This window comes from Cricetulus griseus, chromosome 7 (genome assembly GCF_003668045.3).
Source record: "Cricetulus griseus strain 17A/GY chromosome 7, alternate assembly CriGri-PICRH-1.0, whole genome shotgun sequence".
In the NCBI taxonomy this organism is placed as follows: Eukaryota; Metazoa; Chordata; class Mammalia; order Rodentia; family Cricetidae; genus Cricetulus; species Cricetulus griseus.
This window is the reverse complement of record NC_048600.1, coordinates 126,626,260-126,648,773: the sequence shown is the minus strand read 5'-3', so window position 1 is coordinate 126,648,773 and position 22,514 is coordinate 126,626,260. Positions and strand designations below refer to the sequence as shown.

General features: G+C 51.3%; 1 protein-coding gene across 2 annotated transcripts in view; it reads left to right on the top strand.

Moving 5' to 3' along the window:
* Sdk2 (sidekick cell adhesion molecule 2) overlaps window positions 1-22,514 on the top strand; it is a 277,455-nt gene that overhangs the window by 117,042 nt on the left and 137,899 nt on the right. For both annotated transcript variants that reach the window (XM_027425763.2, XM_027425764.2), the window contains exon 2: window positions 4,443-4,602. In XM_027425763.2, coding sequence (XP_027281564.1) covers window positions 4,443-4,602 — 160 coding nt within the window. The remainder of the gene's footprint in view (window positions 1-4,442; window positions 4,603-22,514) is intronic.

Here is a 22,514-nt window from a genome sequence, read left to right as displayed (position 1 = left end):
CTTCTCACCGCTCGGCGTGGAGGCTCACAGGTCTGTGGTGCACCTGTAGTTCCGCAGGTTGAGCACTGACTTGTCTGAAAACAAAAGCAGAGGAGACACCAGCCAAGAGCAAGCCAAAGCGTGCCAGGGGCAGCAAGGCAGCCAGGCCAGAGAGAAGAGAAGGGGTATCCACATGTCCGCTGTCCCTTAAGAATCCTCCCTCGGGGGCCCCGTCACCTTTAGACCTCCCCTCACCACGCCCTCACGTACTAGGAGGCGAGGCTACAGTGTCTCCCTACAGAGACCTGCCATTCTCTGCATCATAAGGTATCTATCGCATACATGGCCAACGGGAGCAATCGCTGTCCCTTCTTAAGCCTGTGCCCGCTTCTGGTCTGTGCCCATTACCTTATTCAACTAGTGCCCTGTGCCTATTTAATCTGCATAGTAAACCTGCCCCCAGCTTACAGCTGAGGGAACTGAGGTGCAGAGGGTAAGAGACTTCCAAAGCCTATGGTCCCTGTGTTCCTGTGAACTCACTGGCAAACAAGAGACAGTTGTCCATGTACAGATAGGCAAGGTGGGGGCAGACGTTGCCAGACACTCATAGAAATGCCAGGTACACATGTGGACATATGCACACTGGTGTATGGACACACACATGCATATGCACACACAAACACAAGTCACATCCTCACACCATCCATCCTCCTGTGGATCGCACCCCAGCTCCTAGCCAGCTCCTGCTTTCAGGTACACTTGGGGGTGGGGCACCCACTGGTTCATGACCCCGTGTTCCCTTTAAATGGAGCCTCCCTCCCAGGATCCCTGTATCTAGCGGGCAAAGAGCACTAGAGCAAGGGTGACCACAGAGCAGTGGCCTGGGGCAAGGCATCTCCATCCCTGTCACCTTAGGAGGACAACATGAGAGGAGGGATGGGGAGCACCAAGGCAGGGCCTGGTACCCGGCAGGTGCTCAAGAATAGTCTCCCTCCCCTCTCTTCCCCCACAGCCATTATCTCCAGCAGCCACTGGAATCAAACCATCCAAGCAGGAGGCATTTGCCCAGGTTGTCCATTCCTGGAGCCTGGGCAGTGAGCTGGTAAATTCAGCCCTGTAGCAAGTGGCCCATGAGCAGACCCACAGAGGCTAGATGTCTAGGTGCAGAGCAGAGTGTGTGAGCACTTGGATGTGTTCAAACACACCCACCATCCTCCTCCTCCTCTCACAGTGCTGGCTCTGAGTCAGCCCACATCCAAGGGAGGGATTTAATCATGTGGGGCTGGGAATGTTATTGTTTTAAAACAAACGAGCAATGACAGCCTCAAACAGAGGGTTTTTAAAAACGCGATTCAAAGGGCTCTTGAAAGCTTCTGGGAATATGAATGCGCCTTTGAAGTGAGAATGTGCCCATTTGTTAAGCTGAGAGCAGCAGTGGCTGCCTCCTGGAGTAGCGAGTCACTCTCCCTGGCAAGCAGGTACCCACTGGCCTCTCTTTACCCTGCCAGCCATGGTCCAGAACCCCAAAGGCACACGCACCTCAGGGTGATCCTAAACAGGCACCCTTTCAACTGCTCCATCTGGTTTTGAGATAGGGCTCATGTAGCCCAGGCTGGCCTCGCTCACTAGCTATTATGAAGTCAAGGGAAGCCCTTGAACTGCTGGTGCTCCTGCCTCCACCTCTTGAGTCCTGGGAGGAAAGGTGTGCATCACCATGCCTGGTTTGTACAGTACTGGAGACCAAAACCAGAGCCTCCTGCATGTCTGGCAAGCGTGCTACCAGCTGGCCTGCATCCCCAGCGCCCTCGACTGCCCTTTAGGCAGAGCATCAACAGGACAGCTGTAAAGAGAACCAAAGAGACAGGATGAAAAGGCCTTTGGCAGAATTCACTCTCCAAGCTACCCTCAGGCTTGTCCTCTGGGGCAGGAATTCAAGGAAGAGTCCCCTCCCTTAAACTGTGCAATTTATGCACTCATAAGATTGGGTATGTCCAAAAAAGGGGGGCAGGTGTTGGTGGCGCATGCCTTTAATCCCAGCACTCGGGAGGCAGAGGCAGGCGGATCTCTGTGAGTTTGAGGCCAGCCTGGTCTCCAGAGCGAGTGCCAGGATAGGCTCCAAAGCTACACAGAGAAACCCTGTCTCAAAAAAAAAAAAAAAAAAAAAAAAAACAAGATTGGGTATGTAAGTGGCATACAAGGTTATATGGTTTAGGGGTGCTACATAAAGAACAGAGCCACTTGACTGGGTCCCAAGAGCCTCTTGTAACTTTTACTGAGGTACAAATTAGCCCTTGAACCCAGGTGAGACCTGAAAACAAAAGATGAACCTGACCATAAATGGCTCATGCTCATTAGACCAGAGGGTGAGAGGAGACCCAGGACCAGAGATCCTGGAGCCCAACCTGGTGTGCAGAGGGGCCCAGCACAGCCCCGTCCAGCCTGACAGTGCATGCCCTTTCCCTCCCTTTGCTCCCTTCCTTAGTCCCCAAGCAGACAGCCAAGCGCTTTAGGTGCCTTTCCCAGTTCTAGGCTCTCAGGAGAGCATGAACTCTGACCCAGCCCAGCACTGAGGATGTTAGCGCCTATCCCTGCCACAGACACCTACATAGAAATAGATAACCCTGTGCAAAGCATCTGCCCCGGAGGAAGGCCCAGGCCAGCACTGTGACAATCACTATTTCACTGTACCCACGGCTTCTCTTCTGTATCCACAGATGGAGAAACTGGAGCTCTTAAGAGCCAGTGCTCACCCTCTGCCACGCAGCTGGCCAGTCATGGGGTGAATACAAGGCAACAGTCTGGAGATGCTACTAAGAGCTCCTGCCACTAGCATGGAGGTCAGGACACCCGCACTGCCCTGCTGACAACATTCTATGTGGCTCTAAGCTCTTGGGACCCACAGGCAGCTCATGGATTTAGCCTGGGAAGGTGGGATCTGACCCTGCATCTGCCACCAAGTGGATGTGGCAGATCCTGAGGGGGCCTTTGGGGACTCTCTGGATGAGCTGTAGGGAGTCGCTCGCTCTCTGTGGCACACTTCCTCAGGCTGTTGACACCTGGAGCAGGCCATACACACTCTAAGTCTGGCTCTCACTTTATACTCATCCACCCCTTTAAGCCCAGCTTCCTTCATGGAGGTAGCCCAGCTTCCCAGGAGGTGGCTGGTACCATGGTTTGGATTGTCCCTCTCTGCTGTGTCATCTTCAACAGGGTCTGAAGACCAGGCCTCATTGTGCCCTTTCTAAAACATACATCATATTCCCTGGGGCCGTGGGGTCACTATGAGGATCGAATGAGTGTATGTGGAACATTCTAGAGTAATAAGACCCGTGAGGACTAGGACCTACATTGATATTCTTACCAGATATTGATATCTGCTCACAACCTTGCCCCATCCCAAAGGCTGGTGATGCAAAGGCAGGCTCCTCCCACTCCCCCTCCTCCCTACACCCTGGTCTAATCCCACCTGCCACTTCTGTCCTCTTCCCCCTGGGGAGAAAGCTCCCTTCTATCCTGAGCCATTTGCCTCATCAGTCTGAGTCTGGGGAATGGAGCACATTACTCCTTTTGAAGGAGCTTGGAACTCTCATCCTCCGTGTGGCTGAGCTGGGCCAGACGGGTGCAGGGACTCTGCAGGGCAGTGCGGCAGCTCCCAGGGCCCACATCCATAGCCTGGGCAGCCAGAATGGGGAGGTTGAGGCAGGCTGGCTGGCTGGCTGGCTGAAGGCCAGCAGTCTGGTGGCAGAGGGACTCACTGAATAGACTCTAACTTTGAGGTAGTTTCCAGCTTCGGGGAGGGACCCCTCTACCGCTTGAACCTTACGTCACTTCACTTCCGTGTTTTTCTTTTTCCTTTGTGTGAGCATGGGTGTGTTGTGTCTGCACATGTATGTGTGCATACATGAACAAGGAGGCTAGAGGAGGACATCGAGTGTCCTGCTGTCACTCCCTACCTTAGCCTCTTCAGACAGGGTCTCTCATTAACCTGGAGCTAGGCTGTCATCCTTCTGTCTCTACCCTGCAACAGTGCTGGGGTTACAGGTGTGCATGGCAAAGCCTGGATTTTTATTGTGGGTGCTGGAGATTGCAACCTAGGTCCTCATGCCTGCACAACAGCTGAGCCATCTCCCCGGTACCACAGCTTACATTCTTCCCTGGAGGTTTAAGACCCAGAAGCACTGGATAAGACTCCCCAAGCGGAGTGAGGGGCGGGGACCAGAAGTGATGGATGTTGGGGAGGGTGGGGCAGAGGCAGAAGCTGGCTGGAGAGCAGAGTGAGCCAGCAAGGCTTTGCTCGGTAGGTGAGGGTGCTGACCACCCAGCGCTGGAATCAGACTGACCCAATTGCAGGTCCTTCTCAGGGTATAACCTTGGGCGTGTTACCCAGATGCCCCTGCTGTCTGCCTGGGGTGTTCGGGGCTGAGCAAGTGCTAACTGGTGGCTCTGTGCCCTGTTTCCCACAGATGATGTGCCACCATACTTCAAGACAGAGCCAGTGCGCACACAAGTGCACCTGGAGGGGAACCGCCTGGTGCTTACCTGCATGGCCGAGGGCAGCTGGCCACTGGAGTTCAAATGGCTACATAACAACCGGGAGCTGACCAGGTTCTCCTTGGAGTACAGGCAAGTTGTCCCCTCCCATCTGCCTGGAGCTAGCCACCTCCCTATTCAGAGAAAGGAGGGCGGGAGACTGGGGTACATACATGGGCCACAGGCTCCCATGAGATACTCCTGAGAGCCTGGGACTGCCCTGCTCTGGAGCTGACGTCCTTCCCTGGCAATGCCTACACTGGATGGCTGAGTGGTAGGCCTGGGTACCACCGCTACTAGATGGGGCGGAGCTACATTGAGGATGTAACTAGTGCCTTCCTCACCTACCCCCGGAAGGAACCCCACCATCTCTAGAAAATTCTATTGAAGGAGGCTGGGCCCAATGGAATAGGATTGCAGCAATTAGGGGGCCAGTAGCACAGAAGCCATCTTGGCCCCACCCCACCCTCCCACCCCCGTGCCGATGGGACATGAAGGGGGCCTGTCCTGAGTGTTGGACTCCGTGACTCCTCCCTTCCCTCACTCTGGCTGAACAGGGACAAGCAGGGAGTTCGAACATGGGGTTGGCACAGGTGGATTGGTCATGCTGATTTTTGCCAACCAGCAGCAACATGTCTGAGGGGCCCTCCCCCAGTGCAGCCTGGTCTCTGCTCACTGCCTGGACCTGCAGAACAGGGACAGGCTGCTCCCTCCTCCCACCCTTATCTTCCCATCTCTGATTTTCTTATTGGCTCCCAGTCCCTTGCCTGTGATTAATCCCCAAGCCTGATGTGCATAATCGGTTTTGTTGGGGAAACAAGATTGTCCTGCCCTGGGGACGCTGATGCAAATCTGTCACCAGGGATGAGAATGCAAATGAGAAGGGGGGAGTCGCCACAGGAGCATTTGCCCATCCTCTCGGGATAGCCATCCTTTCCATTAGGGAGCAAGGACAGAGTTTGGGGTGACCTCCTTTCTCAGCCTGTGACCTTCCGTGATTCAGCTGGCACAGGCTGACCGTACTAGCCAACAAAGAAGAAGCGGCCACATCATCCCCTCTGTGGGGGTTGGGTAAAGAACACTGGACCAGGAAGCAAGAGATCCTCTTCCATTGCCCGCTATTCTAGGCATGAATCTCCTACAAGGAGACCAGAAGGACCTCTCCAAGCAGCCTACATGATGGCTTTTATTTGGGGACCTGGAGCCATTTCTGACTACCACATGGCATTGCAGAGAACAGCAGACAATGTGTGAAGAGCCCCTACATCCTCTTTGGTGGGAACTTAATGGGGTACCAAGAGCTTTCCAGGGACATATTGTGAGCACTGGTTTAGAAGCCGCCTCCCGCTTGCCCTTGACTAGGGAACTGGAGCAGGGACCCGGAGGAAGAGGCCTTGCTCCCTGGATGGATGAGAGCCACTTTGTGCTGTGCTGTCCTGTCAGGACACTGGTGGGTGGCACTCAGCAGCAGAGCCCAGTTCGGATCAAGGATTGGTTGTGTGTGTGCACCTGTGTGTTCTTGCATGCATGAGAGCAGACATGCACATGTGTTCATGTATGTCTGAAGGCTAGAAGATAACCTCAGTTGTTACTCTTCCTTGGGTGCCATCCACCGTGCTTTTTGAGGCAGGTATCTCACAGGTCTAGAACTTAACCAATTAAGCAATGTTGGGAGGCAAGCGAGCCCTGGGGATCTGCCTGTCTCAGCTTCCCTGCACCAGAATTGCACATGCATGCCACCAGGCCAGATCCAGGGGAAAAAGAAGTGAGTTCTGAAGGTCATGTTGGCACAGTGAGCGTTTTACCCTAAGCTCAGCACCTCAGCACTCTCAACGACCAGCTCTGATCAGTGACGGAGTGGGGCTACCTTTAGAAATGGTTCTTGGCCCCGGCAGCATAAAATGAGCAGTCAGGATCCAACTATTGCAGATGGCAGCCAGGCAGGATTGCACAGGTCAACAAACCCAGCCCTTGAGAGCCTAAGGGTAGGAAAATATTGAGTCCAGGACCAACCTGACCAACCTAGCAAGTCCTAGGCCAGCCTGGGATAAAGGATGTAAAGGATGAGATGAAACTCTTTCTCAAAAACAAAGCACCCCCCCCTCAAAAAATCATCAGTGACAGTTATGATGGTGATAGTCATAGTCAACGAAGAAAGGAGTCATACGGGGTAGGCATGGAGATGTGTGCTCTGGGGTAATGACACTGGATTCTGCCAACAAGCCTATGGATTTCACAGAAGCACAAGCTGAAGCTTAGAAGGGTTCAAGGACACACCCAAGGTCAGCTGTGTGAGCTAAGCTTCAGCGATAAGCTATAGAGATTGGGGAACGGCTCAGTGGGTAAAAGCACTTACAAGCCTGGCCACCTGAAAAGCCAGGTGTGGTGGTGCACATCTCTAATCGCAGCTCTCCAACAGGGAGGCGGGAGGGGAAGACAGGAGGAGATCAGGGGCCAGCTTGCCCTGAAGTGGTAGAAAACAGTAAGAGAGACCCCGCCTCAAAACAAGGTTGAGGGGGAAACCAACTCCCGAAAGTTGTCCGCTGACTACCACGAGTGCCATGGCATGCGCACATGCACGCACAGCACACACATACAAACATTTTATTTTTTAAGATTAGCAGTGTGACTCCAGAGCTGAAATTCTTTTTCATCCACCACCCTGCCTCTCAAGGAGAAAGGATCGCTGCAATTGTTTCCTTAATGTGTATCCTTAGCAATCTTTCTGCTAACTGTGCTCTGCAAATTCTAGAAAACAAAGCAGTGGGGAGAATGCAAATATCCCATTTTATGGCTGTGTTGGGTGGAAGTCATCCAGGGGAAATAAATGAGCTTCCACTTGGGAAGCAATCCCTTCGCTTTGTCGCTGCAGGAACGCAGGCTTTCATGCTATGGTGGCAATGAGATACTTGACTGCGAAGCCGGTCGGATGGCCGGTTCATCAAAAACTAGCTGTGACTGAAAGTTAGGGCTACGCTTCTCCACCTTCTCCATGTAACCTTAGCACTCTTCGTGGTCGGCTCCCATTGACATCTCTTGGCCTCATGCTGGTTCCCTGCTTCCATCTAGGGTAGACAATGCCAGCAAGCCAGTTTATGGGTCTCCAGGCACTTTCTGCCTATTCTTTTTCTCTTTGTCCAAGCTCTCCCAGCCCTCCTTGGGCCCCATCCAAGCGACTTTCAGAAAGCCTGATTTTATATATATCCACCTCTGTTCTCTCTCTCTCTCTCTCTCTCTCTCTCTCTCTCTCTCTCTCTCTCTCTCTCTCTCTCTCTCTCTCTCTCTGTGTGTGTGTGTGTGTGTGTGTGTGTGTGTCTGTCTGTCTGTCTGTCTGTCTGTCTATCTCTTGCTCTCCCTACCTCTCTCTCTCTGTGTCTGTCTCTCTCCCTCCCTCTCCCTCTCCCCCCACGGCTCTCCTCTGTCCTTGTGACTATTACATTCCATGATACCTTACCATCTAAACACTTATTATATAGGGCACTATGAACAGACCATAGGACTGAGGTAAAAACCACCACAACATTGACAATTGCGGGGACCTTGGGTCTTTGAACCCAGAGCTTGACATCTCCTGGCCCTCTTCCCTATAGACTGTTTTGCTATCCCTACCTCTGGGTTCAGGCTTCATACCCATACACAAAGTGATCAGGACTTCCCTACAAGCTTTACTTAGAAAGTCGCAAAAAAAAGGACCCGACTGGACACACTCAGATCATCTCCAATCCATTACAATGGGCAGTAGCAAGACAGGGGAAAGGGTGATGGGCAGATAGAAGTTACTTCTTTCTACTGCACCCCAACCTATGCCCTGTAGGGGCCTGGCCATACAGGGAGGTACTTTCTCTGATATTTATGTTTTCAATTTTGAAAATTGTCAAGTCTTAGGAAAGTGGTAGGTATCATGCTATGAACGCCTGCACACATCTTACCAATTACTCATCACTCACATGGGGCCCCTTCTCTCTCCACATACAAACATACTCACGTTCACTGTTTAAGGATTGGTTGTGGACTTCACATAGCTTCACTGTTAGGTGGTGTTTCTTCAGGACAAACTCTTCTACAGAATTGTGACGCGGTGGAGATAGAACATGGATTCAATTCTGCCACCTTTAGTAGAGTTCATATCTAGATTTTTTTTCTATTCGCTTCATCTAGCAGCCCCTTCCCTAGCCAAGTGTCCTTCATGGTCATTCAGTTCTCGTTTGATGCAGGCTATAGCCAAGGAGCACTCTCTCACTGTCCTGACTCTTCCTCCCTGCCCCCAGCTTAACTGGCATGGATATATGTAAGATACCAGTCAGTTTTACTGAATTTCTCCCAGAGTGGATTTTTCCAGTTGATTATCTTGTACACATTCTCATTTGGGCAATGTGACATCGATGTGGCCTGGAGGCTTCATACTGGAGGCACCGGCCATTGGGTTGTCCCATCAAGGGTGATATACTTTTGGTTTACAGGTGTGTATATATGTACACATTCATGTGTGTGTGTGCTAGCACACATGCATGTGTGTGTAAACATGTTCATGCGGTGGCTGGAGAATTCTAGGTGTCATCCCTCAGGTGCTATCGACCTTGTTTGGGGGCAGGGTCTCTCATTGGTATAGAAGTCACATAATTAGGCTAGCAAATCCCAGTAGTCTCCCTGGGTCTTCCTGATGCTGGGACTCCAAGCATGCACTGCCATGAATGTCTTTCATACATGGGTTCTGAGGACTGAACTCAAGGCCTCATGCTTACACAGTGAGCATTTTATAGACTGGCCCATCCCCGAGCCCTGATTCTGTTTATCTCTGGTTAAGATGGTGTCCATTAGATCTCTTTCCTTATCAAGGAGTCCAGTCAGGGGTGCACTCAGCCAGCCTACCACAAAGTCTTCAACTACCCCCACTCTTTTCACCGTCTTTTGAATATTCATTAAGGATCACGTGATGCGATGTAGATACGTGGCCACTGACGATTGTTCTGTGATGGGACTTTTAGTCTTTCACAAACTCAGCATGGTGTGTGTGTGTGTGTGTGTGTGTGTGTGTGTGTGTGTGTGAGAGAGAGAGAGAGAGAGAGAGAGAGAGAGAGAGAGAGAGAGAGAGAGAGATAAAAAGGCAGTCCTATGCATCCAAGTACAGTCATGTGTTCCTTAATGTCAGGATGTGTTCTGAGAAATTCGTCCTCGACAGTTCTGTCATTGTGAGCACATGAAAGGGTGAACTTGCAGAAGCATCAATAGCAAAGTCAGTCAATTGACGTGGCCTTGTGACTCCATCAGGAGACGCGATGAACACGACTGCCAGCATAATAAGGCACACCAATTTACAATACCTTGGTTTTATTAATAGACAGAGTGCACGTGAAAATAATGACAAAAAAGCATTGTGTAGTAAATATATAACCCAGCCCTGCAATCCCTTATCGTCTAGCATGTTCTGTTCGTAACTTTGAGGATAAGACTTTTGTGTGACCAGTGGTACTGTTGGCTTGAGACATATCAGCGCAGGCACACACATGATGTGTTCCATGCTGGGATGTTATGATGGCCACTGTGTCACTATATAGCAGACCTTTTTGGCTCCATTGTATGTTATGGGATAGCTACCGTAGCTGTGGTCCAATACTAACTTCATTATTGCTGTTATATGGTTAATCTGGTCTGGCTAGTGAGCAGATCCATGCCCATCTCTAGGGGCAGAAACTTTTCAGTTGGCAGCAGTGAGCTGATGCCCCTACTGGTTCTATGATCTTGGGCATCATTAGCCTCCCTGACTCCATTCTCTTCTCAGAGCGATGCACACTGATGGTCACCCCAGAGGGGTTCATGAGATTCTACAAGTCAAGCCCCATCCCCAGTGTAACACACATGTAGTAAATGGTGCTGTACTGTTTTATACGTTGTCTGTCTCCATACAGAACCATGGGACAGATCTGGTAAACCAAGCTGACAACTCAGGGTTCACATGGAACTACCTCCTCCGACACCTGGTTCTCTGCACACCTGTTCAACCCTCACTGCAGTGGCCCAGAGACCTTTCTAAAAGAACCCCACAGTGGCGAGTGCTGAGCTGGCTCCTTGTTGGTGTCAGATCTTTGTTCCTTTTGAACCCACCCTTGGATTCTGACTCAAGAAATAGCTTTCAGTAGAAGGGTGGCCCTTGGATACAAAGCTAATCTTAAGAATGAGATCACACATCTCACAGGTGTGTAGAACTGCCAGGGAGACCCTCCCAGAGCTCACAGCCCTGCTACTCAACCCTCCCCTCTAGCAGATTTCCAGTTTTACACAGTGATGACTTGATGGTGGCTTGGTGGCATGCTGTGGAACTAGGAAGAGATGAGATACTCATCTAGATAAAGTGGTCCAGTGTGTCTAGGGGTGTGTATAAAAAAGGATCTCTTCAGGCCCGTGGGCACAGCTTCATTTACGGGCTTGTAGGGAACTCTGCACTTTGCAAACTGTGTACAATGGTGCCAACATCATCAGGCAGATTATTCGGTGTTGCAGTGGTGAGACATAATTACTTTTACACTTCAATAAGAAGAAAAGAATTTGATGAGACTGAGGTCCCGTGTATACACATCCTGAATCCCACACATAAGTAATCAGCCATGCACACATTCAGAGGAGATCTGCTGTCTAGCAAAGCTGGCAGTGCCAGCCAGAGACTTCACCGAGCATCTCATAGCAGACCTATGAGCTGAGTGTTATTGTCCTTGGGCACTCATTCTGCTAACATGAAGCCTGGGCCTCAGAAGCGGGGATGGGAGGGGGCATGCAAAGAGCTGGTACAGACTCAGGAAGTCCAAGGTATGCAAGTGCCTTGTCTTTCTTGTATAGACCCTCACAGACTTTCTAATTAGACCTCTTGTGTCCCCTACTCCATCACTGGTTGCCCTTCAGTCCCAATAGGGTAAAAAACAAAGACCTCTTCTGAGGGGCCAGGGCCAGGTGCCCAAGGCTGTTCCAGTGGGGAAGAGCCAGCATAGAGGAAAAGCCAAGGGAGCCGGGCCTCTGGCCAACCCTACTGCCCTACTGATGTCTCTGGGGAGGGAACTGTGAAAGCTAGGAGCTCAGAGGTAGCCTTAGGGGGGAGAAAAGCCCACGTGTGCCAGCCTGTGGGAGGCACAAGGCAGAGGGATGTGCACACACAGACAGCATGTAGAGCCTTTGAACCTCTTCAGAGAGAAAGGTGGCAAGCTCGACAGGCCAGGCAACCCAACTGTGTCCTTCCCTCCTCCACCAGCCCTATCTAACCTCCTCTTAGAAGTGAGAGACACTGGCAGAGGCAGCAGCGGAGAAGAAAAGCCACTGGCCTTCCCAGAAGGCACCTGGGCTCTAAGCAGGGTGGGTAGCTGGAACCAGTAAAACCTTTGTTGGTGACAACTCTAGGACACTGGCTGTCTCTGCCTTACAACTAGGAATTGCCCGCAGCTCCCCCCAGATCACACAGCAGTATTTGGAGAGTCCTGTTTCTCCAGTAATCTTTTGGACCCCAATCCTGCATTCTTCCCCCTGTTCCATGCTGCCCCGAGGTCAGAGGAGTTGTCCTTTCTCAGGTTAAGGCCACTTGCAAGTCCTGGCCTTTTGAGTATGATCCCAGCCAGCCATGTAAATTTACAGTGCAGAAGATGAATGCTCCTGAGGACACTCAGCCAGCATTAACCCCAGGCCCAGCCCTGCCCCAAGCACCTCATGTCTGTCTGTTAACTCTCATTAACAAGCACTCCAAACCAAATGGTTGCTTGATTGATGCCCTGCCTAATCTGGCGACTCACTCGGGTTCCTCTCTCCAGCCCCTCCCACTTGCTCGGATGTGGGCACTGCATTCATCAGACAGTTGTTCGGGACAGAGAGGGGGAGGAGGCAACAGTCGGAGCCTAGTTCTGTATAGCGCCAAGAATAGGCAGCCCTTGACTTGAGTAGGGAAGAGCTGAGAGATGTGGACAGGCTTTGTGAGAGATGTGCTCCTGGCAGGAGGTGGTGACGTCACGGACCACACAGGTCCATGCAGTCAGATGTTGACACTTGTCATACAGTGTGATGATGACAGATCCTTGCCCCAAAAGGACAGGAGCAGAAGTAAATAATGATACCAGTATTGACAGGGGGCAGACATCAAGAAAAACTACCAGAAGTTTCCATGAGGGATACCAGACTCGGAGATTGACCCAGACTCAGAGAAAGCAGGGGGTTATCTAAGGAAGCAACAGGGACACACACATTAAAGCCAGAGGGGCAGAAAGACCCACTTAACACCCCTGCCTGCCTCCGCTCACCCCTCCTCCACACCTCTGCTCCCTGGTAAGTCCTGGCTCAACTTCTAAGATCTAGCACTGCACCAATGGCGGGTTCCCAGGCCTGCCTCCCCATGCCCTCACCATCCACCTCCACAGCCTCTACTGCCAAGTCTATAAAATGGGAACACTGAGAAACTAGCAGCTACCTCCCAGTGTGGTCCTAGAGGTGGAAATCTAGACAAGGTGAGCCTCTGAATACTGAAGGAGAAAGGAGGGAGGTCTAAGAGCCACCAAGAAAATATCCCTGGTCCCTCTCACCTGGCTCCTCTCAAGGGACAGGTGACCCTGTCTCCTTTGCACCCATGGCCTCCATCACTCTGTCCCAGGAAATCAGAGCTCTTCCTTTCCATGAAGCCTGCCCCTTTGCCTGACCCAGTCTCTTGGACACTCACTTCAGGCTGGCCATCACTTTGGGTGTCTGAAAGTTGAAGGCCAACGTGAGCCAGCTGAAGTGAAGGAATCCGCTATGATGGACGTAAATTGAATTTTAATAGAGATGTAGGTGGCATGAAGCCAGTGTACTGGGGCAGAGGCAAGGCAGTAATTAGAAGTTAACGAGTTTAGAAATGTCGTAATCCATAGGGAGAGTAGGGAGGTGGGCCAGGAGGAGGAAGAGGACCCAGCCTGATGTCCTTCCCCTGACCCAGAGGCGGACTCCTTTCACTGGGGAGGAAGGCCTTAGGGAACCCTATGTGCTGTCACAGCCCACCTCCTACCTTATGGCTTGAAGGACCCTCATGGCCCAGGCTTGTTCTATCTGGGAGAAAGGAGAGCTAGAGCGGGCTTTCCCAACCTGGGTGCTCCTGGTATAAAGGGAAAGAAAGTTCTTACCGGGGTATCTAGGCATGGTAAGATGTAGGCTACATCCCTAGTCTCTACCCACTAGATTCCAGCCACTGCCCTCTGCTTATGTAACAGCCAAAGTCAAGCTTACTTACATGCTCAGAGGAGCATCACCCTGCCTTAGGGACCTGTGTCCAACAAGGCTCTATTGTCGCCAAGGTTCTCTATCAGCTGGAGCCAGAGCTTCCATTTCTGAGGGTCCCTGCATCAACACAGCTGGAAAGGACAGAGACAGCTGGCTACCCATGGATCCTCTTGGTCTTCTCTTCTTCACACAACCAACCAGTAGACTATTCCTCCTGTCTAGTTAAGTTTTGTCAGCATGGCACAGCTAGTCATTGGAGAAGAGTGAACCCCAATCGAGAAAATGCCTTCATCAGATTGGCTTATAGGTAAATCTCTAGGGCTTTTATAAAATTAATGATTGATATGGGAGGGCACAGCCCACTGTGGGTGGCACCACCCAAGTGGTCCTGGGTTGTATAAGAAAGCAAACTGAGCCAGCCAGTTAGCAGTGCTTCTCCCTGGCCTCAGCTTCAGTTCCTGCCTCCAGGTTCCTGTCCTCAGTTCCTGCCGTGGCTTCCCTCAATGACTGACATAGCCTGTAAGCCAAATACACCCCTTCCTCCCCAAGTTGCTTTCGGTTATGTGATTTATCAGAGTGATAGAAAGCTGGGTATAGCACAGTCCCTCTGCTATCCCTTTTAAAAGATTTATTTTAACCAAAAATATAGTTACATCGTTTTCTCCCTTCCATTTCCTCCCATGTCCCCTCTGCTTCTCAAATTGGTAGCCTCCTTTTCTTCAATCGTTATTGTTACACGTATACATACATACATATAAACATATGACTGCAACCTGCTGGGGCCATTTAGTTCTGTCTGTGTGTATATGGTTTCAGAGATGACCACTTAGTGACAGGTAACCCAGTTATGGAGTTTATCCCCGGAAAAGTCTATTTCTCCCTTTCTCAGCCATCTTTAGTTGCCTTTAATCCTTCGTCTAGGGGTAGGGCCCTGTGGGATTTCTACCTTCCACGTCAGTGTGTCTGAACAATGGCATAATAGACATGCTACTGTGTGCTTTATTGATGCCCTAGCTCCTTGGCCTCAGACAAGCAAAGTTGTCATAAAAACCCCCACTATATACCTATAAAAATAAAGGCTCTGAGAGGCCCTGCCCGATCATCTGTAAGCTGGGCTCCAACCTCAGCCCTCTGATACACAAACAACCCTTTCTGGCCTCCTCCAGGCAGCCTTGCCAAATGCATTGATGGAGAAGGTCAGGACACTGTTTTGAGAGGACGTGGGCTGTAGCCGTGGATCTTGGTTACCTATGACACTCTTGACCCAGTCCCCAGAGATGCTCAGAAATGTCCCCTGGCATAGCATGAGCTCCAGCTTAATCCACTCCCTGGGGAGAAGCCCCGTGTGTTTGTGTGTGTGTGTGTGTGTGTGTGTGTGTGTGTGTGTGTGTGTGTGTACAGGGTTCTGCCTAGACCAACCTGGGGATGCAGGCCTGGCTTCGGCGTCCTCTGTGAGTGGCAGGAAAAGCCAGAGGAAGGGCAGACAGGAGAAAGACAGACAACAGGGATGGCTTCAAAGGGTCAGGGCTGGCAGTGGGTGGCAAGAGGCACAGCTGGCTCCTTGTGCCTCCGGTGGACATTGCAATAATTATGTCAATTAAAACTAATAAGTTCAGAGTGTAAGTGGAAAGGCAGAAAAAGCAGGCAAAGTCTGGAAAAACCTTGGCTGGCTGGGTTTCCATGGCAACCTGCTTCCTCACACTCTCCTTTAATAGGTTCTGATTTGAGGGGAAGTGAGGCCTCCATTCCCCCCATTCCCAAAGACACTGGGTTTAGATGGGGGTGTCATTCACTGTACCTGAGCCTAGAGAAGAGCATGCTGAGGATAGGGAGGGTGAACACCAAGGGCCTTGAGAACATCCCCTGGACCCAGACAGCCTTGTCTGGCATCTAGGCCAAACCGTTGGTCTCACAGCTGACACATCATGACTGTGAGCAGAAATAACTTCCTAGAGGTAGGGTGAGAGTTGGAATTGAAACCCAGGCGGCCCAAGGCTCCCCCTAATCCTGCTCAATTCCCCGGGCTAGTGGACTGGGCAGCATCCTGTCAGATAAAGGATCTCAGGAGCTGGCTTGAGTTGGTATCATCCCATAGTTGGGCTGCGAACCTGGGGACATGGTAGAGCTCACTGAGTTGTGGGTAGGGCCCCTGACAGGGCATTCACTGTGTTGAAGGTAAGGCCCCTGGATCAGAGGTTCTAGTCTTCCCTCACTTCCCATGGACATCTGCTAAACTCCGTCAGCATCTCCATGTGTTCACAGGAACATAGACCAGAGAATTGTGGGTAGGGCAGGACATGTCCATGAATCCCTGGATTCCCCCTGAGGCTGGGGCAGGCGGGGAGGAGCTGTGATCTTCGGGTATTGTGTGTCCCTCTGTGGCTCTCCCTGTCTGTCCATCCCAGCCTGAGCCCAGCACTGCCCCACCATTCAATGTACCTTCATTCCTCTTTTCACTTGTATTTGGGCACCACCTGTCATTCTCAGGGTATTTGGGCAGCAGAGGCAGGAGGATTGCCACAATTTTCAGGTCATCCTGGGCTGCATAGTAAGATCTTGCGTCCAAAAGGATCAAATGAACTGAAAGGAGACTAGAAAGAAGAAAAGAAAAGATGGAGCAGAGGAGGGGAGGGAAAGGAAGAAGGAGGAAGAGAAGAGGGGGTGACAGGAGAAGAGACAGTAAGTCCCAGACAAGCAGAGTGAAATGTGTCCAGGGTCGCGATGCAAACACGAATCAGATCAGGACAGGGACCGTGGAATCATCCAGAATAACGCCTAGCCACATCCTCTCTCCTCTCCCATTTTGCCATCACCTCTGTTCCAACAGCCAGTGAATTTCCTATGGCCAGTCCCTGTAGCCCTGGGGACCAGTGGCCACACCTCCAGACTCCCCAGAGTAGGAAGTGCAGAACATACAAATGCAGGCCTGGCTGCTGCCATATGTGAACGGCTCCCCCAAAGCTCCGATGAACCGAGGCTATTTATTTCCACCATGAAGAAATTTAACATGCAAATTGAGAAGGATTTGATCATCCATCACCCGAAATTGACATGCTCGAGTCTGGCCCAAATCCCTGGTAACCATCACACATGGATGGGCGTAGGGCGGGCGAGAAAGGCCTACAGGGAGGTAGAGAGAGGTGGGCTCCACCGAGGCCCATATGCTTCTGATCTGGGGCCTCTCAAGGCGTGCAAATGAGATAATCATCGCTTCTTCCAGCACAGCTGGGCTGGAGAGCACAGCTGCCCTGGAGGGCTCCCCCTCCCAGGCTTCTTAAGTCTTTCTGTGCCCCCTACCCTTGGCTCTCAGCCAGAACACAGGAACGAATCCAATCTCTCTCCACTGTGCTCTAGGCTGTACAGACAGATGACCGGGACAAATACCTAGAAAGTTGATCAAGACCTTGCTCCACGGGCCGCCTTCTTGCCTGCCCCTTCCTCGTCACTGTCATCCCTCAGGGCCCTACCTCGGAAATCTCCCCTGGGATTTCTCTGTTGTCCTCCGCCTGAGTGTTATTCTCCACTAAAGCCCACTCTTCTGATGTCTGACCTGTGGCTCTAAACTTCAACCCCAGTCTCTTCCTAAGGGTTTTTCAAGTCTCCAGGGTCACAGAGACTCCTGACAGAGGGCATGGATCCTGTGTCCTGTGAGGGACACAGGAAGGCTTTTAGCAGGAATTGTAGCCCCAGAGGCTGAGATATGGGAGAGTGTGCAGGTTTGGAGTGAATAAGCATGGAGGTGGTTTTCAGGCTCTGAGCCCCAGAAAGCTGGAGGAGAGATCCTTGTGAGCCCAGAAGGCTGGAGAAGAGGTCCTTGTGAACCCCAGAAGGCTCCAGGAGAGAGGTCCTTTTTCAGACTCAAATATAGGAAGCAGGAAAAGCCATCATCCACGGAAAAAGCCTGAGCATGGGCCTAAGGGACAGCCATGGCCAATCCAAGGCCTGCAGCCACTGTGGTATCTCCTTAGCCTTAGACCCCTCAGGAATGGGATCCCTGCCTGTGAGAACACGCTCAGCTTGACCATGAGCATGGCCTCTGGCCAAGGACCTCCTGCTGCATCCAAAACCATCCCTAAAACTTGGTGGCTTGAACAAACTGCCATCTGCCATTTCTCTGCAGCCTCTCCTGGATTGGTCCTTGACCCTAGTTTTTGGTAGTCCACTTAGGCTAACCCCTGGGGGAATCCGAGACTGTCCCCTTCATGTGACCTCTCCTTCCTGACATGGAGGACCCTGAGTCAAATGGAAGACTCAGGGTCATGGTCTGAGAGGCATAGATAGAAGCTACAAGCCTACTGATACCTGTGTTGTCATTCTTGGGAAAGCCCTACGAGGCCAGCCTAGATTTGGGAGAAGAAAGATAGAGTCTACATACTGGGAAAATTGCAGAAAACATCAGGTTTGCACCCTTCAGTCCTCGAACCTTTGCTCAGTGTTGGCCAGTGTCCAGTGGCTTCACAATCACCTTTTCCAGATGGTGGCTCCCAGGCAGGTCCCCTTGGTCCTAATTAACACGGTTCTGGTCTACTTCATCCAGAAGTTGCCTCCGAAGTCACCTGCCAGGGTGACTTTGGAGAGTCCAGAGAGAATGTGTTGGGGCAGGCAAGCTGGAGGAGCAGCAGGGACGCAGGGGTCGGGGTGGGGGCAGAGTGATGGGGCTGGCTCTGGATCCTGGTCTAAGCAAGTGTTCTGGGAACAGAGGAGAGTCCACTTGGGGGGCCAGAGCACTGCCACCACAGACAAGTACCTGACACCCATGCCACAGCAGCATGGGCTCTATCCCCAGGCTGCCTGCAGGGCGGGGTTTACCTGGCTGAGTGAGCCTCAGGCCAGCATCAGGACCATAAGGAGGACAAATGGCTTTGTTCCTTCCTGCCAAGGTAGATGAATGAGTGGGCAAGAACAGCAGCAGTAGCAGTGGTGCTGAGTCAGACAGTGTGTATGGCGGGCCCTAAGCACACCGCCTGTGTTGTCACACTTAACCCTCATGGTATCCTGCTAGCTGTGAGACCCTGAGGCACGCTCCTTAACCTCTCTGCACTTTGGTTTCTTCATCTTCTCCATATGCCTATTGGGAGATGCAGCTCTAACGTGGGGTAATTAATAAGGTGAATAACAGAAAGATAGGGAAGATTTCTCCTTGGGGAGAGAGTGATGAGCCAGGCACTGTGGGTAAAGTTTACAAATATAGTATAGTCAGTGATGTAGATGGAGAGCCAAAACAATGGAGAAACAGCCATACCTCGCCACCTGGTGGGTAGGTCATTGCCAACTTTGAGTCTGGTCTGCCTGAGTCGGGGAGCTCAGTCTGATCACACCCAGTATAGTACCTGGGTTGCTGATGGTGGGCACTGCAGGGTTCCAGGCAGACCTCTCCCCAGTATCCCCCCAAACTGCTTGGCAGGTTGCAGGGAGTCCCTGGAGCCCCTTGGCTCAGCCTCCAGGCTTATCAACATTCATTCATCCCACAGACATCTGGCCTGGGGAAATCAGGAGCCTGAGGCAGCCCAGAGAGCAAGGCTGGGCTCTGGGTACAAAGCCCATGCCAGCTGGGCAAAGCCAGTCAGGGTTCATTGTATCACAGCTCACTCACCTGTGCCCCGCCTGCCGCCAGTATCCACCTCAGTGGTCACCCAGTGTCACCACTGAATGCTTGCCCCTACTTATGGTGCTTAGTGACAATGGAAGGGTCTACAGCAAAGTCATCCATGCCCACAGATATACAAATCCTCGATCTCTTAAGGTCCCAGGGATCCAGAGATGCTGGCACAGGGATGCTTAACACCATCCCTTCTGTCTCCAGGGAAGTCCCCTCTGTGAACTTGGTATCTGGCCATAGGAATGGATGGACCAGACATGTAGCCAGGGATCAGTATGGCTCTAAACCATGACAGCAAGTGTTCTCTAATTGTAAGGATGATGGCATCACTGTGGTTGCTGCCATTGTCACTGTTAATATGCAGAGCCCCACACAGCATCTGGCCATGGAGTGTTCCAGGGAGGATAGGATGAGTCACAATGACGATGAGCTATACAGAAAAGCATATTTCCTGGCTCCTGACTCAGTTTCTGGGACCCAGCTAAGCTGTTGGCAGCCAGTTCTGCCATGATGTAACTTACACATTCGCAAATATCCCCATGCCACGCAAAGTCATGCAAAACTCTGCAAGGCTTGTGGGGGAGGGGAGGGAGAGGGGACGTGGCACTCAGAACCTTCATTGGTGGCACACGGAAGAAGAGAGGTCTCTGGTAAAGATGGCCATGCAGCTTTGCAGGTGTTCACTGGCTAAGAAAAGCAGGAATGTTCCGGCAGGGGTGATGCTTTGTTGGAAGGGCTGGAAGTGGGTTTTTGAAGTGGGCGTCGGAAGAAATTGCGGCTGGTGAGTTATTGTTCGGTGGTAGCAGAAGAGCCATCTAAAATCAAAAAGAATGTTCAGGTGTGGGTGGGTAACACCCTCAGGGAACTGAGGACCCTGGAGGTTTGAGTATTTGCTGCATACGTTGTTCGGATTGGTCCAGATTTCTACGTGTGCCTGTCATTTCTCATAGACAAAACCATGCATAGGACCTACAGGAATTGGGCCAGCACCTTTTTGTAGTGGCCTCACCCCACCCTGAGGATCTATGGGCTGTAACTGTTGCTAGGGGAGGAAAAGGCATTTACTTCAGTGATGTAGCCCATGCTCTGGTAAGCAAACCCTCACACATGCTCCTGAAAGCAACCATAATGAAATTCACACACACACACACACACACACACACACACACACACACACACACACACACACACACAATGAAAATAGAAAGGGGATTTAGTTAAGAAGAGAAAGAGTATTCCCCACAACTGTGAGGGAGACAAGAGAGAATAACAGGAGGTAAATATGATCAAAATACATTATATATCGCTAATATTATAAGCACAGGCTAGAGAGATGGCTTGGTGATTAAGAGCGCTTGCTGCTTTTCCTGGGACCTGAGTTCAAATCTCAGAACCCACGTTGGGCAGTTCACAACCACCTGTAGCTCCAGCTCCAGTAAATCTGACCCCTTCCTGTATCCTCACACAGTTACAGTTACAGTTCCTCAATGCAGGGGAAACAATACAGAAACACAAAGAAGCCAGTCATATCGCACCCAAGAGCAGAGAGAGAATAAATATATGCGTGCTTACTTGTTTGCTCTCATGAATTTCTCCAGTCTCACACAGCTCAGGATCCCCTACCTAGGGAATGGTGTCACCCACAGTGGGCTAGATATTCCCACATCAGTTAACTCAGTTAGGACAACTCCCATTGAGACTCTTTTCCCCGGGTGATTCTAGGTTGTGTCAAGTTGGTGATTAAAGCTACTCATCATTTAATGAAACCCATTATTATGTATAATTATTAATAATATATGCTAATAAACAGCTTAAAACCATGCATATGCATTTCTAAAATGCACGGGTGCTCATAGCGTTAAGTCTTTCTTCAGACAAATGTGAGTTTTCAAAGCAAGCCCTCCAGCTGACCAGCCTGTATTGTATTTCTCGTGGGGCAGCTGCCCTGATTGGTGGAGTACCTATGGTTTGATAAGGTTCAGCCCTTTGTCTGAGGTCACATGCAAGGGTTGACTGAGGTCATAGCATGGGTTTTTGAGACCCCATCAGAATCATCTACCAGGTGGGGAAACTGGGGATGGATGAGGCCACTCCCTGCCCCTTGCTGGCCCCAGGATGAAGCCTTACTTCTGACCTTCCTGTCTCCAGCCTCACCTCAGCCTCCTCCTTATCACAGACAGTCTGGGTGGCTAACATGGCCTCACCTCAGCCTCCCCCTCATCACAGACAGTTCAGGGGGGCTATCATGGCCTCACCTCAGCCTCTGCCTCATCACAGATAGTCTGGTGTAGCTAACATGGGCTCTTTTGCCTCCCATGGGGAGCCCAGGCTGCACTACACTTCAAGTGGCGGGGCTGGGGAAAGGCTTCCTACTCTTGGTAGCTCAGTCCCACCTGAGCTTTGGAGACATTTCCAACCTAAGCCATCATTCCTTCTGGTTTCCAATGTCTTCCCTTCTACCCTTCACCACTTCCCTCAGAATCTGAAACCGCCACACTGAATTCTTTCCAATTCCTGTGCACGAGACCCTAGAACCCCCCCTCCTCTCCCAGGAGATGACGCCACCCACTTACTCCCTTCAACTGCTCCCTTCTGCCCAAGTTCAACCCTGTTCAAGGATCACCAGGCCTCTCTGTGGTCCTCATTCCACCCACATGTCCTTTCTAGGTCCTGTCCTCCTCAACCTTCTCCTCAGCCCATGTCCCGGCTAGTTTTATGTCAACTTGACACAAGCTGAAGTCATAAGGGAAGAGGGACTCTCGCGTGAGAAAACGCCTCCATAAGATTTTCCTGAAGGCAGGTGTGTAGGTCATTTTCTTAACTAGTGATTGATGTGGGAGGGCCCAGACCACTGTGCCACCCCGGGCAGGTGACCCTACAGTGTGTAAGAAAGCAGGCTGAGCATGCCATGCATAACAAGCCAGTAAACGGCATTCCTCCATGGTCTCTGTATCAGTTCCTGCTTCCAGGTTCCTGCCCTGAGTTCCTGAAGTTCCTGGCCTGGCTTCCCTCAGTGATAGACTTGTAAGCTATAAGATGAAATAAACCCTCTCCTCCCCAAGTTTCTTTTGGACATCAATAGTAACCGTAAGATAGCCAGGACCTGGTACCCCACTTACTCAATCCCTTCTCTCCTCAACCTGCTGTGTGCCCCCCACAACTACACCACCACCGACGAGGGTTGTCA